This window comes from Pseudonaja textilis, chromosome Z, assembly GCF_049901715.1.
Source record: "Pseudonaja textilis isolate UNSWEBS1 chromosome Z, rPseTex1.2, whole genome shotgun sequence".
In the NCBI taxonomy this organism is placed as follows: domain Eukaryota; kingdom Metazoa; phylum Chordata; class Lepidosauria; order Squamata; family Elapidae; genus Pseudonaja; species Pseudonaja textilis.
In genome coordinates, this window is record NC_142008.1 from 135,952,982 (window position 1) to 135,971,056 (window position 18,075).

The following is an 18,075-nucleotide window of genomic DNA, read 5'->3' on the forward strand; positions in this document are numbered from 1 at the left end:
TGCTCTGAGTGCCTTAGTTCTGCCATAGGCTGTGATGTGGAAGGACCTGCTGCTGGGCTGGCGTTCTCCCCTCGGGGTGGTGTCGACTCTCTTCTCCGGCCATTCTCGGCTGGCCATAGAAGGTCTTCTGGTGTTGCTGGAACCTCTCTGAATGCCGGCAAGCGGTCTCTGGCTGGTGTCGCGGCTTCTCCAGGTACATCTTCCATGAGAGATCGCTGCTATGGGCTGCGGTTTTGCCCCATTCGTAGTCCATTGCCTCAGTTTCCCTCTGGGCTGGACCTGTTGGGGCACTCCAACAGCTTCTTAGTTGGTCCACATGTAGGCACCATAACCGTCTATTCAACAATCTCACCCTGTGGGATTTGGGGCCTGTTTTCTGCTCAACCCACCCAGGCAACCATAAGGGATTCCCTGCATAATTTCGGGAGTAGACCGGGTCCCAGGCCTAAATTCCCTTGTCTTGCTAGACAAGTCGAGGGGCACCCTGGGGGCATAATTAGGGTGCAGCTTGTCTAGGGTTGTCCAGCGTCTCCTTCCCATTAATAGTTTGACAGGCGAGAGGTTGGTGGCTGCACTTGGGGTGGTGTGTTGGGTAAGTAGGTACCAGGCTACCCTGGTAGACCAGTCCCCTTCCGTCATCCTTCCCAGGGAGTCTTTTGCTGATCTTACAGCTCGTTCTGAAAGGCCATTGGAGTCGGGATGAAACAGGGAAACTAGGGCACGTCTGATTCCTCTTTGGACCAGGGATAATTCAAAAGGGGATGAGGTGAATTGGGGCCCGTTATCAGAGACCAGGGTGTCAGGGTACCCAGGGGAAGTGAAAATCTTGTCTAAAGCTCTGCTTACAGCATCTGAAGTGGTTGATTGGAGGAGAATCAGCTCTACCCACTTTGAAAACGCATCTACCACAATTAGGAAGTTTTTCCCTTGTATGGGACCTGCCAGGTGTACTCTACTCCCCAGAAGAGGCAGTTGGTGAGCAGGCCTGGACATCTGGCAGATGGAACAATTCTGAACTTTATTGGTGACTGCCTCATCCAGACCCGGCCACTACACATAGCTCCTGGCCAGAGCCTTGATCCCTGGGTGACCCTCATGCAGAACTTCAATAATGCGTGGTCTTAGTAGTTTGGGAATACTTACTCAGGGATCCCACAATAAACACCCTTTTAGCATGGTCAGTTCGGTTTGGCGTGTTTTGAAAGGGTGGAATTCTACTGTAGTGGTTTCCCTGGGCCACCCCCTTCACACCCAGTCCATGACTTTAGACAGTTGTACATCTCTGCTGGTGGTGTAGGCGATGTCATCAGTTGTCAGAGGCAAGCACAGATCTTCCAGCAGGAACACAGAGGCTGAAGGGGCAGGATCAACAGCCAGAAGGGGCAAAGGGCACTTGCTAAGGGCATCAGCATGAGCTACATCCTTGCCAGGCCTGTAAGTCAACTTATAGCTGTAAGCAGCTAGAAAGATTATCCATCGGGTCATTCTAGGGGAGAGGATTTGTGGGCTGGGCTTGTCCCCTGCCAGGATGCCTAACAAAGGCTGGTGGTCCGTGATGAGCTCAAATTGGTGTCCATATAGGTATTCATGGAACCTTTTGACTGAGGCCACAGCAGCCAATGCCTCTTTATCTATTTGGCTGTAGTTGCACTCAGCCTTTGAGAGAGTCCTAGAAAAATAAGCTATGGGGGCTTCCTGGCCATTAGGTAACTTATGACCTAGGACTGTCCCAATTCCACAAGGGGAAGCATTGCAAACTAGGATAAGGGGGAGAGTATTGCTAAACTGAATGAGGATCTTGGTTGAGGTGAAGAGGGATTTCACTGCAGAGAAAGATGCCTGTTCCTTGGATCCCCAATGCCACTGCGTCTTAGAGTCTAATAGCTTGTGCAATGGTTCTGCTTAAGTGGCCTTTTGGGGCAGGAAGGAGCTGTAGAACTTTAGAAGTCCTAAAAAGGCTTGCAACTCAATCTTGTTCTGAGGAACTGAGGCCACCTGGCTGGCCCATACTTTGGATTCTATAGGATGAATTCCCTTGTGGTCAATATGATAACCAAGGAAATCTATCTGTGAAACTGTGAAGATGCATTTTTTTCCTGTTCAGCCTGTTTAAAACACTGGAAAACTTTTTGTAATCTGTGCAAATGGTCCTGTGAGTTGTCAGCAGCAATGAGGATGTCATTGAAATATGGAATGACATCCTGGATATTGTATAACATATGTTCCATAATGGATTGGAATATGCCAGGGGCGACGCTGACACCGAATTACATATGAAAGCGCCCCCATGCATAATGATTGTTTGGGCCTCAGCAATCTCATTGTCCACTGGGAATTGCTGGTATGCTTGAATCATATCCAGCTTGGTAAAAATGGAGCTTTTTCCCAGGGATGGAGCAGGTGCTGAATGAAAGGGACAGGATAAGCGTTTGGTTGGAGACCCTTGTTTATTGTGGACTTGTAGTCCAAACAAATTATTATGGAGCCATCTTTTTAAAAAGGTATTACAATGGGAGTTTCCCATGTAGAAAAGTCAGGTGGTTCCAAAACCCCTTGCGAAATCAATTTGTCAAACTGGGCATCCACCGTAGCATGTAATGCCAATGGCACTCTGCAAGGTTTGAGGTATAGGCGCAACATTGGGATCCAAGTTAAGGAAAATAGGAGTGCCATTGTAGCATCCCAGTTTGTCACAGAAAAGTTCTGAATAGTCCGCAAGAAGTTACTGCATGTTGTGGGGGGTAACAGCATGTACTCCAGTTACTTGGAGGCCCGGGGAATGGAACCAATCCAATCCCAGTAAGCTAGGTAAGTCCCAGTTATGATAACTGGTGGAAGGTGACCCTGAAAATTGTTGTATTGAATATGGAACTTGCCTGTTCCGAGGACAGGAATGGATTGTCCTTGGTAGTCTTTCAGTGTCAGATTGCAGGGGCTCAGCTGATCCTTGTGGAAGTCTGGTAGCAGGTTCTGTAGTGTCTTCCATGAGATGAGAGATAGAGGTGATCCAGTGTCTACCTCCATCTGACAGGGGTTGCCTTCTAAGAGAAGATCAACATTAATTTTATTAACATTAAAACAATAAGTTGGTGACTCAGCTCTTGGGAATGCTTTGTTGATGGCATAGCATTCCTCTTTGGATTTGAGGTTTCTAGGTTGTCTGAGATGTTGAGTTGGCAGGATTGTGGTTTTAGATGCCTGGCAGATTCTAGCTATGTGGCCTTTCCTCTGGCACTTTAGGCAGACAGCGTTTTGGAAACAGCAAGTGGCTCTCAGATGGCTTCCTCCACAGCTGAGGCAAATCAGCTGTGGTATAAGTTGCTTCTTGTCGGCAGGAAAACCTTTTCTCTGCGTCGGCTGGGGTCCTTGGAGGAGATTGATTGCTTCTTCCTCTTCGAAGTCATCCTCTTCACCATAGGTGTCTTCGTAGTGGACCGCAGTGCTAGGTTTTACCCCGGGGAGACTGCTTGGTTTTTGTATTTTGGCTGCGGATAAGTTGGATAGTTCAGTGGCTTGGGCTTCTTCGATGGCTTGCTTCAAGGTGAGGCCACCTTTAGCCAGCAGCCGTCATTGATGTTGAAGGTCTCTCACCCCACAGACGAGCTGGTCCAGCAGTATATTGTCTAGATGATCTCGGAAACCACAATGCAGGGCAGTTGAACGAAGAGCCACCATGTATTCACTTACAGACTCTCCTTCTGCTTGGCTTCTTTTCCTGAATGCATGGCGGTGGGTGATATGCGATGGTTTGGGGCATAGTGGTTACCAAGAACCTCTTGTAGTTCTTCCCAGGGGACAGCCTTGACCATCTGAGGAGACAGCAGCGCAGTGGCAGTGTCAAAAATGGTGGCCCCGCAGAAACTTAGGAAATATGCTTTCTTCCTGTTAGGAGGGATGTCAGAAAGGTTCGTGGCGTCCATGACACATTCAAACCTATTGATGCATGATGTCCACGTCTTGGAGGTTGGCCGAAAAGGTGGAAAATTTGGCGCCGCCGTCATCTCTTCGTTCAATAGTGACTGCTCTAGTGACAGCTCTTTTTGAAGTGACTTCAGCCATGTGGTGCTCTCTCTTTTGCCTCAGGAATTGTCTCAGTTCATCAGCATCCCATCTTCGTTGCCAATTTTATATTTGGTGTGCTCAGAAGAAGAGACAGAGGCAGTATAAAGCTCTAACAGGCTTTACTGTTAACTTGTAACTCAGCTGTGGCTAGCCGCGGCTCGCAGCAGCAGAGAGAGAGAGAGAGAGAGAGAGAGAGAGCTGATTCTGTTTGACAGCTCCTTTTATACCGGAGCTGTCAAATGGTCCAGCCAATCAGGGACTTTCCCAGCTCCCGCTTAAACAGCGGACTGGAGTGAGGACTTGCTGGTCGTAACACTAACCACTGCGCCACCATGGCTGTTAATAATTGGAATAATAGAAAAAGAAGTTTGTCCATAGTCCAAAATATGTTACCCAAAGGATTTGCATAGACATACTGTAGTTATTTACATGCACTGGGATATAATTTTTAAAATATTTCTTTGTTAAATTAAAGAGACATATTTTTGCTTTCTTACAATACAATTAAGAATGTGGTATAATATAAAATTTGAATTGAACTGAATATTTTATTTGGACAAGTGTGATTAGACACACAAGGAATTTGTATAAAGAAAAACATAGAGAAAAATAAAACATAGAGAAACGTTGGTATGAAAATTCTTAAAACTTTAAATTATAAAATAAAGAATTTTGAAAAAAATGTGTATAAAGCAACTTTATTAGAGCAGAAAAGTATTTTTTACTTTGTAGTGATTTTAAACTCAATAATTGGTTTTTCTTCCATGAATCAATTTTGCTTTTCACTGGCAAGCATAGTAAGAAGGGAAGTGCTTTGCACATGTTTGTTTCTCTAGATCCATGATATAAATATTTTTAATATATACATATACATAAAAGTTTCTAAGGTTGGGAAATTCTGTTAATTGATAAGCTGAATGCAAAGCGATATCAAATAACAGCCAGTCCAATGGACAATAAAAGCACAACTAGTAAGGGTACTAGTAAGTTGGACCTATTTTGAGAGGACACTCCTGATGTGGATATGTTTTGAGTGAGTATATTTCCGGAGTTGGATTTGTTGCTTGTGTTCTCCTCCATTACATATTTGATCCAGTCAGAATAGTAAGGCACTGAAGTGTAGACGCCAGGGAATGTTGTACTGGCACATCCAACGCCCCAGCTCACAATCCCAGCCTGAGTCCACCTTCCTTGAAGTTGGCAAGTCAAGGGGCCTCCAGAGTCACCCTACGGAAGAAAGATATAAACCAAGAAGGAGGGACATTGGTATGTATGTGAATGAGCTGAAACGAGATCCGAGTTCATTTACATTCTCAGTCACTTATTCCCGGCTTATCACATTCTCATTAATTTTAGCCATTACAATTAATCCTCATTTAGTAATTGCCTCATTTAGCAACCATTTGCAGTTACATAGATGAGGAAAAAGTAACATGGGACTAATGCCCCACCTTGGCAGCAATTCTGTCTCAGTCACACATTTGCCATTAAAATTAGTTAGATTGCTTTTGTCCTGTGCAAAATTGAAAGGACAATCAAGATCACATGAGTGACTGCTTCAGTTAACAATGGAATTGTTGGTACCAATTGAAATTGCTAAGCAAGCACTACCTGTATCTGCAATATTGGGGAAAACCCTTTAAGTTTGTTTTATTTAAAGTTATTGTAATTTCGATTGTTGAGGGCTCTTGTCAATTTCTAGTAACAGTACATGGACATAGACAGCCAGTTTGTTCTAGTGGGTTAAAGAACCAGGCCAGAAATCAGGAATGTGTAAGTTCTAGTTTCACCTTAGTCATGAAAAACAAGCTGGGTGATCCTTGGCCTATCACTGTATCTCAGCCCAACCCATCTCATATAGTTGTTATTGTGGGGAAAATAGGAGGAAGGAGGAAGATTGGATATATTTGCATCCTTGAGTTATTTACAAAAAGAAAAAAAAAGAATAAAGGCAAAATATAATTAAACAAGTAAATGGACTATCAAAATAATTCATAAATTGTATTATAATCTGTAAAGTTGCACTGTTCTATCATTGGTTTTATTGTTACTTTCTCTTTCGTTCCTCACAAAAAAAATAAAATAAAATAAAAACAATTGAATGAGCAAATTCTTTGTAACAATCTTAGACTGGAATACAAGTAAACATACATAGTTAAAGTACTGATAAAATGATAGCAGTATCAGAAATAAAATAATAAGAAACCAATTTATGGAGACTCTAAAAAACTTAAATAACACATTACATCAATCCAGTTGGATATACAAGAATGCAGTCCATCCTTGTAGCTGTGAAAGAAAATATCTGTAACCTGAGTCAGTTTTTGGATGGGCAAAACCTTTGAGAGAAGGAATGCTGAATTTAATTTTGGAAAATCTGTATCAATAATTGAGATTAGTCAGTGAGAATAGCTAAACTGCCAGAAATAATTTGTGAAAGTCTCTGAAAAGCTCTTTAGCTCCAGTCTGCTGCTTGATGATTGCTTTTGCCTACTCAGCTCTTAATTATTATTGATAGCTACTCAGATGAGAAGCCATTAGAGAACAATTAGTTTATAGTGTCCTTATCTTGCTTTGATCCATTATTGTCATGTTATATGAATGACAATAGCCCAGTTGGAGCTATGTCACCCTTTATCCAAGAAGTAAAGAGGCAACTAAAATCAACTATTGAACACTGAGCTGAACACCTATACAGATCAAAGCAAACTATTAGGAAAGGCTGTTAATGCAGCCAATAGATGAAAATCTGATTTGAATAAAGGTGCTTTATGAAGGATGCTTTTAGGTTTTTTTGAAAAGTGGGCAAAGATGTCAGGAGTTTCACTTCAACAACACAGACAACACTTGGGTGCTAACAGAGAATGCTCAGCCCCAATTCACTAAAAAGAGAAACCCACAATAATGGTCAGTGATCCATCTCAAATATCTCAATGAGAAAGGGGCAGGCATCATACAGAAAAAATGATCTCTCAGTAGTGTCTATCATTCATAGTGTTACTAAGCTCAAATCATCATAAAAAGTATAACTATAATGCCATGATAATATGTTTTCCATACATCCTCATGTTACAGAAGAAAAGAGGTAATTGAATTTAACCCCCTGGATGTAAGAAATTTAAAAAAAAACATATGGAACCTCTTACCTGGCAGGAATCTTTTCCACTGTTTGGATAACCTGCACAAATCATATCATCCTTGATAGCATCCTTGCCAAAAACTGGAAAGCTGTTGTAGATCCCACTGCAGATGTTTTGGTTTATGAGAGGCACTTTCACTTCCTGGAGGGTTAGTGGCAATGGCAAGGGGACTGTGGGAGAGAGGAAGGCATTACAGTAATGAACAAAAAAGCAGTCTGGAATCATTCCAATTAGATATGTATCATTTTAGCAATGGATATACCATGTAAATAAATACAGGGCTACATTTGCTCAGCAGCTTATGGTAAAGAAATATGCATTGCATTTTTGAGAGCCCAAGCATGTAATGATTGGGTTCTGACTGTTTTACTCCATCAAGATCTTTATTAAGTTCTGGTTTAATGCTGTGGGCAAACCTACTCAATAATTGAGTAGTGACTTACTATTGTGAATTGTGATTTACTATTTTGGTTACTGTACAGTGGTGGGATTCAAATTTTTTTTACTACCGGTTCTGTGGGCGTGGCCTGGTGGGTGTGATAGGGGAAGGATATTGTAAAATCTCCAATCAGAGTTGGTATTTGCCGGTTCTCTGAACTCCTCAAAATTTCCACTACCGGTTCTCCAGAACTTGTCAGAACCTGCTGAATACCATCTCTGTATTGTACCTTTCCCAGGATTGTACCTCATAACATGAAGAGATAATACCCATAAATTACTGATGTAACAAATTAGGATGTAAATATGTAATGGTGACACGTGAATTATGATGCCACCATACAGAAGCTACAGCTTTGATCTGGATGTCAGTGGTTGTACCACAAATATGTGGCCACAAAGTGCCATTTTTCACAAAACAACAAAAGTGCATAAAGTATCCAATTTGTTTAACATTCTTGTTCTAGTAACTTAGTCAAATTCCAGCTTATACAGGTAAAATATATTGTCTGAGTTTCTTCTTAGGACATCTATGAACTACCAATTCACACCTGGGAGATTAACTAACAACAATGATAGCCTAAAGAAATTAATCCATGATCAAAATGAAAAAGAATTAGAAGGAAAGGAAGAATATACTTCTGTTCAGTGGTGGGATTCAAATTTTTTACTACCAGTTCTGTGGGCGTGGTTTGGTGGGCATGGCAGGGTAAGGATACTGTAAAATCTCCAGTCAGAGTTAGTATTTGCCGGTTCTCTGAACTTCTCAAAATTTCCGCTACCAGTTCCCCAGAACTGGTAAGAACCTGCTGAATAGCACCTCTGCTTCAGTTCCATATTATGTTTTTTTTCTTTTCACATTTTAATGACTTATTCTAAGCAAATATTTTGCTAATCAGACTGTAGATTCCTTTTATATGTCTCACCTTCATATTTAATTGTTCCCCATCCAGTGACCCAACAATCTGTTTCTGTAGAGAAATTTTCAGAGGATGTCGGCAAACAGATGGGCATAATGGAGTTAGTGAAATCCACTGGTTTTTCCAGTTGAATTAAAGCAATATCTCCAAGAGAGGGGGGTTTCCCATTAAAGTCTGGGTGGAGGATAATTTTTTTCATCATCACAAATACTACATCAGTTGAGAGCTTGTGGAGCTGATGGGCGCCCAGCAGTGCCACATATGCATCATCAGGTGAACTGCTATAAACACAAAAGCAAACAAATAGTTATATTTCTGGAATTGCTTGGCTAAAATTGGCTAAATTTAAGTTGGCTTGGTTTATATAACATGATTCAACATAAATCATGGGTTGAAAATTACTTGCTCTTTCTTTCTTTCTTTTTTCACCCTTCCTCTTCCTCTTTTCTTCCTATTCTCTTTCTTTCTTTCTTTCTTTCTTTCTTTCTTTCTTTCTTTCTTTCTTTCTTTCTTTCTTTCTTTCTTTCTTTCTTTCTTTCTTTCTTTCTTTTCCTTCCTTCCTTCCTTCCTTCCTTCCTTCCTTCCTTCCTTCCTTCCTTCCTTCCTTCCTTCCTTCCTTCCTTCCTTCCTTCCTTCCTTCCCCCTCTCTTTCTCTCCCTCCTTTGTTTCTTGCCCTTCCTCCCTTCCTCCCTCCCTTCCTCCCTCCCTCCCCCCCCTCTCACACACACACCTGGTTTGACTGGGATGGTGTGAGAAGGCAGAAATTGAGTGGCTAGGTGGCGGGGGCGGCAGCACTGCTATGGGAGGCAGCCCTGGGAGTCTCCACCCTCCTTTCTGGAGCACTTCTTACCGTGGCATCGGACAAACATTCCTCCTGCATGGAGTCAGCTTCTGCACAGCCCTGTCTCCCCAGAAGAGCAGTAAGAAGCCTGCTTGGGTGGGGAGGAAGGAAAGCCCCGGCCCACCTGTTCTAGCTGGCAGCTCTGCTCCCCTTGCTCTTCCAGGTTCTGGCATACTGGCTAGCTTGGACATGGGGCAATTGATGCCTCGCCAGCAAACGCTGCCCCACCAGCTGCTCCTGCCACTACTGGGAGGGAAAAGGCAACAGCAGTTCTCACCTGTCTCTTGCTGCTGCTCTTTTAGAGAGGCAGGGCTGCATGTGTGAATTACTGCTGCCCTCTCATCTGCAATGGTGGCAGGAGCAGCGGGCAGGGCAAGGTCAGTGTTTGCTGGCAGGCTGGCCGGCACACCAGAACCTGGAAGAGAGCAAGGGGAACAGAGGTGCTGGCACGCAGGTCCACTCCATTGAGCCTGCTGCACCAGAGGGATTTGCCCACGTGCCTTCTCCTCTGTGCACATGTGAGGTTCTGGGACTTTCTGATAGGAGACGGCGTGTCTTGGTTCTGGCTAGCAAAGAGGCATCAGCTGGGAGACTTCTTGCACCAAAAAAGAGAGGCAGTGGCTGCAGGCATCTCACGACAAGTGGGGGGCGGGATGTGGGCTGGTGCGGAGCCCAGTAGCTCTCAGCCCTGGCTTGCCTTCCCTAGCAGCCAGCCGCTGGAGGAAGGTAAGGTTGCAGCCACAAACGATAAAAGAGGAGGTTGTAGGGGAGGAAGCGAGAAGATTAAGGGTGACTGGGTTGGGGGCGTAGCCAGCCAGAAGTCGCCAAATTCTTACTACTGGTTCACCTGATCCGGTGCAAACCAGCTGAATACCACCTCTGGATCTGTCCCCCTTTCTGTCGTACTCTCCTCCTGGATTCCATTCCCACCCTGCCAGCCCTGTGTTAGCAAGGTTGGTGTCAGCCACGGCTGGGTTAGGCCAGTGCCTTGGAGAGCTGGTTGTGTGACCTGGTCAACAGGGAGCTGCAGAAGAGGGGTCAAAGAGCTGCACACAGCTCCAGAGCCTTGGGTTGCCAACACCCACCCTATGCCATTTCAGATAAATGGTTGCCCAATTTCTTCTTAAAAACATCACAACTTATGGAGGCAAGTCATTTCACTGGTTAATTGTTCTCACTGCCAGGAAATTTATCCTTAGTTCTGGGTTGGTTATCTCCTTAATTAGTTTCCATCCATTACTTCTTGTCCTCCCCTCAGGACAATTTGGTCCAATGCCTGGGGCGAGAGCCAGGTCTTCAATTTGACTTATTTCTTGCTCCTCACATAGACACCATGGGGATGATCCTTCAAATAAAGGATCAAATGAATTTGAAACTGCAAAAACAATGTTTCTTGGGACTGGAGTCTCCCTCCTAATTCTCATTCTTTTATTTTTTGAGAACTTGTACCCAGGTGTTACTTCTTTATTAGTGTTCTGTCCTACAGCAATTGTAATTAGTTCTCAAGTCCTTTCCTGAAAGGGCTTATTGAATCTGTGAAAAACACCCAATTTTGTATCAGAAAGAAAGCCAAACAAAACAAATGTATAAAATGTTAGGGCTACTGTCCTCTACAGCCACATTTGGATGACCATCAGATAGCAGCAAGGAGGTAGTTTGGGGTATTGGATGTTTGCAGCCTAGATTTGGTAGCCCTAAAAGAGTTTTCTTTGCAGAAAATCATGTGATTTAGCAAGACCGGGGGTGGGGGGGGATAGTGATAGTGGGGAAGCTCCTTGGCTGGAGTGGGGATGCTCTTGCCTCATTCCCTTTTGAAGACATCTGTTACTTATGTATACAAAAACTTGCCCTCCAAATTGAGTAATAGTTCACAAAAGTCACACTGTACTCAAATGGAGAGGCAAGTCAAGGATCATCTCCTTACTTTTGCCAATGGTCAATCACACTCATTTTATCTAAATCACATAGACCAGGAGTCTGTAACCCCCTAACACTCAAAGAGCCACTTGGACCTGTTTCCCACAGAAAAGAAAACACCAGGAGCCAATAATTTAACAACTGGTATGACTGGCTGGGCATGTCCAACTTGACGTCAGTCACTCCCACCCAGTCACATAACCCCCCAGACATGCCTATCTAGCCAGTCATTAGTGCAGAGGTTATTAAATTATTTTCTCCGCTGGCCCCACCTCACCCCCTCCCCTCCCAGCCACCTCTTGCCACACCTGGCCTCGGGTGTATTATTCACCTCTCTCTCTCTCTCTCTCTCTCTCTCTCTCTCTCCCTCCCTCTCTCTCTCTTTCGTGCATGTGCATGCATACACTCTCTCTGTCCCTCCTCCCCCCTCTCTCCATACATCTCTCTCCCTCTCGCTCTCTATTTCTCTCTCTCTTTTTCTCTCTGTGTGTCTCTCTATGTATATCTCTGTCTGTCTGTCTGTCTCTATCTCTCTGTATGTATGCCTGCAACAACTCCAAGTCCGAAGCAGCTTACAGCTCTGAGCCTGAAGCGGCAGGAGGCGAGGGTTGCGTTGAGAGCAAATATACTGCGACGAAGATGGAATGCTGTTGCTGCGCAAAGGCATGTACAGGGGTGCTTTGCTCCCACTCTGGTATATGGAGAGAGTCTCTATCCCCCGCTGTCACCCTTACCTTCTCAGACCAGGTGAGGAGTTACTGGGAGGGGAAGGATGGGGCCAGCCAGTGGTGGGATCAGCTGACAAGAGCTGCAACAGAGGGCTGAAAGAGCCAGAGGTTGCAGACCCCTGGCATTGACAAACCCAGGGCTGCACCTAAAAACTTAGTTGTAGCCTCTACAAACCATAAAAAAGTAACCAAAGTGTAAATTTAAATGTGAGATAGGTTAGCTTAATACTATCAAATTTAACTGAACTTAACTGAAGAAGCCTTTTGGGTGAGAAGTGAAACGTATTCAAGGAAAAAGCAAAATAAAGTCCAGTTTCTCTTGAAAAAGGAACTTTGCTGAGAATCTCCAGACACTTATCAAATTTAAGCTCAGTTTTATTTATTTTTCCTACTTGACATATTTCTTTTGAATTTAGTCTGATATTTGCATGCCATAGCAAATAATGACATTTGGCTGACCTTATTTGAGCTTAGTGATTAAGTAGGCCAAAGCCTGGTTAATAGTTGAAACATCAGAAAAGATTATTATTTATTTATAAAAAATTGGCTGTCCATTTTACCACTGGGTAACTCTGGGTGGCTTGCAATCATAAAACATAACAATTGTATATACTAAAAACATAACTAAATTAATACAAAACCAAATACTATGGTACTTAAACATTAGCTAAGCAGTCAAAAAATATCATGCCTCAAGGCTATGTATTGCTTAAATGGCTTATTGGTTATGTAATGTTTTACCCCTAGTATTTTTTAAAGGGCTCTTTACCACTTCTGGGAGTAAAAGACAAGACCTCACAATCCTCACTTTTTCTAAAGCCTTAGGCATAAAAGCCAACTGAGTGACTCTCTCTTAGTCCAACTCACCTTGATATGTTCGCTGCCTTGACTTATGTACAGTATAAATATAATAAAGGTGATGCATTTGACTTTAGAACTGTACAATGTTTATCAGCAACAAAATCATATTAGGTCATGAAAGCATTTTTTCCAGTTTTACAAAAGTTACTATATACTGATGGTTTTCAATGTCTGTGGAGATTCTCAATCATCCAGGTCATGGTGCTTTTTTCAAAAGGCAATTGGATTTTATTTTTCCTTAAAGATGTTACACTTCTCATCCAAGAAGCTTCTGAAGAAAGAACCATCTTCAAGCAAAAACAAAGTCCAGTTGCCTTTTGAAAAAGCACCTTTGGGATAGTCTTCAGTTTGCAACCATTCCTTTTAAGCACTATAAAAATAACTTATAGCTAGTTTTCACACTTGCAACCATTGAGCCTCCCAACACAATTACCTATTTGCAATTTAGGTGCTTGTGAGCTTCCCATCTGGCTTCTGATAAAGTGTATGAGGGAAGCCAAATTCACTTAACAATCATGTGATTCCCTTAACTGCAGTGGTTTGCTTCTCAACCATGTCAAAATGGGTCATAAAATAGAAGTGACGACTCACTTAATGCTTGCCTTGCTTCAATAGTGGGATTCAAATAATTTAACAATTGGTTTTCTGACCTAATGACCAGCTTGGTAGGCGTGGCTGGGTAGTCACATGACTGGGTGGGTGTGGCCAACTCAATGCCACTCCCATCAAGGGGTACTTCGCCTTGCCTGGCCTCTCCTGACCGTGGGGATGCTGCAATGATTGTAAGTGTGAAAAATGGTCATAAGTCACTTTTTTTTATTTTAACTTTGAATGGTCACTAAATGAACTGTTGTAAGTCAAGAGTTACCTGTATAAAAATACCAAAAGCGTTTTTGCTTGCAAAAAGTTGCCCTATATACCAAACATTCGATTAGAAATGGGGGAATACATCCTGAAGATCAATGATAGCCACAGCTGTCATGGAAAACTAAACCATTCTGTCTGAATACCTTCCTTTTCATCAGCAATATCTGTAAGCTGGAGTTACAAATCAGGCAGGATGCCAGAGCACCTGAAGGAATTAAAATAGTTAAAATGTAATGACAATTATCAACAGCCAACTCTTGCTCATAAAGTGAAACCCTTTAGCAGAGAGGTCATTTAAGCTCTCCAGAAAGTGGGTGGGCACACTTGGGCTACAAATGCTGAGATAAAGAAACAAATTACCAAAGTATATAAGGGGACCCAAGTTTTTCAGGATCACAGTAAAAATTAGTACATGCCACAGATATCTAAATAAACTTCAAGCCCGGTGCCATGTTACTAAGTCTTATAGAGAAAACTAAAATGAATTGGAGGATCCACACCCCTATCTCCTTTAAAAAACAACAACATTACTATTGGTGAGCAATCATGTGCCTTGGCCACTCCGAAGCAATGCAAGAGACTCCTGTCCTAAAGGTGCTTTTTCAAGAGGCAACTGGACTTTCTGGAAACCAAGGAAGTTTAGTTGCCTCTTGAAAAATAACATCTTTGTGACAACTATGACCTGGATGACTGAAGAATCCCCATAGACAAGACTCTTGTGCTCAGTGAACTGACAGAGCACGCTTTCCCACCCAAGAGAAGCAATTCTTAGATCCATTTGCACCACTTAGATACCACCTGGTCTCACTCACCTCACAAGATATCCTAAGGAAATCATCCAGATTTAAGGAAATGTCACATGCCCCCAGAAAGGCAGTAAAAAAAATCAGACAGAGTGCCAAGCTTGCATCCTGCCTCTTGGAAGTACACCCCAAAAGGACAGTGCCCGGAACCACTAAAGTGGTGTAAAAAGCGTAAAACAACTCTTCCCCTTTAAAAAAGTCAAGTCCCTTCAGAGAAGCAGCTCCAGCTAGTCTGGGTGTACTGCCAAGGACCAACTGCTATTACAGTGTAACAAGGCTTAACCAGAGAAGCGGTTTCTGAAAACACTTAAAGATAAACAGTATTAAGCTAGAAACAGAATGTTTCCTTCCTGTAAGAATTAGCCTTTTAAAGTGGGAAAAACAAAAGGCTTTTGGAAGCAGATTTCTTCCAACAACTGGTTCACTGAACTGCTCAGAAAGTTAACAAATAGTACAAACCAGCTGAATTCCACCTTGCTTAGCAACAAAAATTCTGATCCTAATTGTAGTCATACTTTCTATCCCACTGAACAAATGACAAGTTACTTTTGCCTGCCTGCTTCCTGACTCACTAATTAGTTTGTCTCTTTTCTCCCATCTCTAACATGGCACTGCTGAAACTGTAGCTGACCAGTGGGCAGCTTTACACACACAATATCTGATACTTACTTATAGAAGCAATGAGCTGCTGATAGTATCCATTGTTCATTTATAATTGAGGCTCCACAATAATGTCGCCCATTCCGAACAATGCTGACTTGCCAGGGCCATTTTCCTGGAGTGGCATCCTGACCTCCAACAATTCGCGAGTTTCTAGGCTGTCCACATTCTATACGGAGAAGAGAAGAAACGTCAGGCTTCTTAGTGACCTTTTGCTATGTTCAGCAAAATGGATCTCATAGGCTTGAATCACATACCTCATGAAACATCCATCATCTGAACCAGACAGATGGAATATAAAAGTTCTGTTCAGATAATATGCCATGTCAAAGTAATTAGACAAATATGTCATTGTTTTGGTTAAGTCAAGTAAGACCACAAATGATTTCCCACACAAAACAGATTGATAAGCATTTGATCCCAATTTTGCAGTGTATCAGAAATCAACATTTAATTTTTTTGTTAATATACTGTATGTGCATAAAGTCTGACACTTTAAATAGTCATTTATCCTGCATTTAGGATGGGATGGAGAACCTCAATCCATGAGTTTCCTTCACTCTGCTAGAACTGATCTTTTGAGACTCAGGACACTAGTGAGCTTGTTCTTCTGAACTTTCTTTCCATCTTTTCAGTCTTTCTATCTGGCAAGTTTCTCAGTTAGCATATCTGCCAACATTATTTTTTCAGCTTCCTGAGCTTACTCCCAAAAGAAAAATTATACATAGTAATCAGGATCTCTAGAACTTTTCTACAGGTATTTCAGTTAAATATTTACTATGATGTTTTTACTCAACTGATTCATGCTTTCCCCAAAGGAGAAAAATACGGCGATTGAGATAATTTAGAAAATTTTGACAATTTGACAATTCCAGAGCACAACTGGAATGCCTACAAGGGGGTCAATCAAATCTTTATTAAGTGAAATACAAACAATTAATAATTTTAGGAGCTAAAAATGTAAAATACACAAGGTTAAATACATAAAAACAAAAACAAAAGTTAGTGTGTGGCTAACTAATCTGTCACTTTAACTACTTGTTAAGGCAGGCTTAAGACAAGTCTACTGGAAGCTTCCTTGAGAATATTATTTATTAGATAAGTTCAGAGACATCATATCAAATAAACATTGGATAGTGCTTTTGGAATGATTGGATTGATCACTTGTCACACTTAGATTGACATGCATTAGATTGACATGCAAATAGGTCTTAGGTCTATATAAGTTTATATTTGATCTTGATCCCCAATAGCTATCAAGAATGGATAACTTTTTGACTTTTGGTCAACTTTGACCTTCTCTTGTGAGATCCTAGAAAATTTTTGCATTCTCATGTGGAATCTTAAGAGTTTTTCTACAAAATCCCTGATTCTCTGTACTGTGAAATTCCATGCATGGTCACTGAAAATCTCAAGATATGTTGCAGTCTCACCAAATTTTGGTAATTTTGATATATTAAATTTATGGGCGACTATGCATACTATATTTAGTGAATTTCTGCTTTTTGGACTGGTATGCTGAGATCTGTAATGGGAACAGATGGGGCAATACTCACTTTCCATTCTCCACTTGTTCCATTCAGATTTTGGTTAGTGTGAAACCTCAAATAACTAAAGTATTTTGGATTTGTTTTTTTCTGAATCATAGTTGCCTTGAATCAGTTTTGGTAGTATCTCCATAACATAAGAGTTTATTCCAGGACTCAAAACTTCCCAGAATCACTCAGAATGGATGGACAGCTATATAAATTCCCTAAATAATAAATAAATAAAAAACAAGAAATGCTCCCATTTTATATATACCTGCTATATATGTATATATGCATTTAGGACATTATTGTCATCCCATGGTGATTAAATGGTGTTGTTAGTTCAATTTCAAATAAGTACATATAGGATTAAAGTGAGAGTACATTTTAATTTCACTCTCAAACAGAAGATGTCCTTTTTTTCACTGGGCAATAACTCAGATTGTCATAGAAGTAAAAAGGAAAATCTTATTTCTTTTAGTTCTTATTTAAACATTCCCATGTCCAGAACTCCCCCCACCCATCTTAAAAATAAAACTTTCAAACACAATTAGAACTTTAAGATGCATAGACAAGTCCCAGAATGGACTAGTCAGCCAAGCAATCAAGGATACTTGGTTGAAGGTTAGATGGATCTGTGTTGTGGTGCTAAGGGGAGGGTTAAGAATTCTCGTTTAAATTTGTCCTGAAATTATTTGCTTCCTTGCACCAGTGCTCAAAATTTGCATTGCCAATCTGTTCCCACCCACTTCCATTTTTAACCCCCAAACTGTAGAAAGATAGCTTTTCTAATGCTGATCTTGATTTCTGCTCATTCCATAGATATTCCATATAATTCAGTACAAATTAAAATGGAAAATATTCAGAACCCTCTGTTGCCTGGAAACTTGAAAGAAACAGGTATCCTCACCAAGTAGATGACTTGTCCCACTTGTATTTTCACTCTGCCCATTATGAACTTTAAGCCTTCAGAGAAAACAGTGGCTATCCAAAAACACATACCTTGAGCTATTGAAACATTTTAGCATGCAGAATGTTTTGCAATATAAAATAAGGACTTCAATCAAACCTCATATTGGAAATACTGATTATTTCCTCTTCTGTTCTGATATTTGCAAACCTGCCTTAAATCAGGCTTAGTAACATTAGAGTTAATAGATGTGGACTGCAAAAATTTGGACAAACTACAAGATGGCAGCAAAAAGACACAGTAAACTCTTTGCTGCCATCTACTGTTTTTTTTAGATCTGGTAGCCCTAACCAATATGCTGTACATTTTCCTTCTCAGTGGCTTAGCTATTTCTCTCAA

The 18,075-nt window shown here is 41.6% G+C and overlaps 1 protein-coding gene across 1 annotated transcript; it reads right to left on the reverse strand.

Moving 5' to 3' along the window:
* Window positions 1–4,763: 4,763 nt before the first annotated feature.
* LOC113443719 (serine protease 27-like) lies at window positions 4,764–16,800 on the reverse strand. The gene is made up of 5 exons (XM_026712138.2): window positions 16,794–16,800; window positions 15,247–15,406; window positions 8,567–8,841; window positions 7,209–7,372; window positions 4,764–5,289 (listed from the first exon to the last, which is right to left on the reverse strand). Exons 1-5 carry the CDS (start codon window positions 16,798–16,800, stop codon window positions 4,993–4,995), a joined length of 903 nt encoding a protein of 300 aa, XP_026567923.1. The 3' UTR covers window positions 4,764–4,992.
* Between the last annotated feature and the right edge of the window lie 1,275 nt (window positions 16,801–18,075).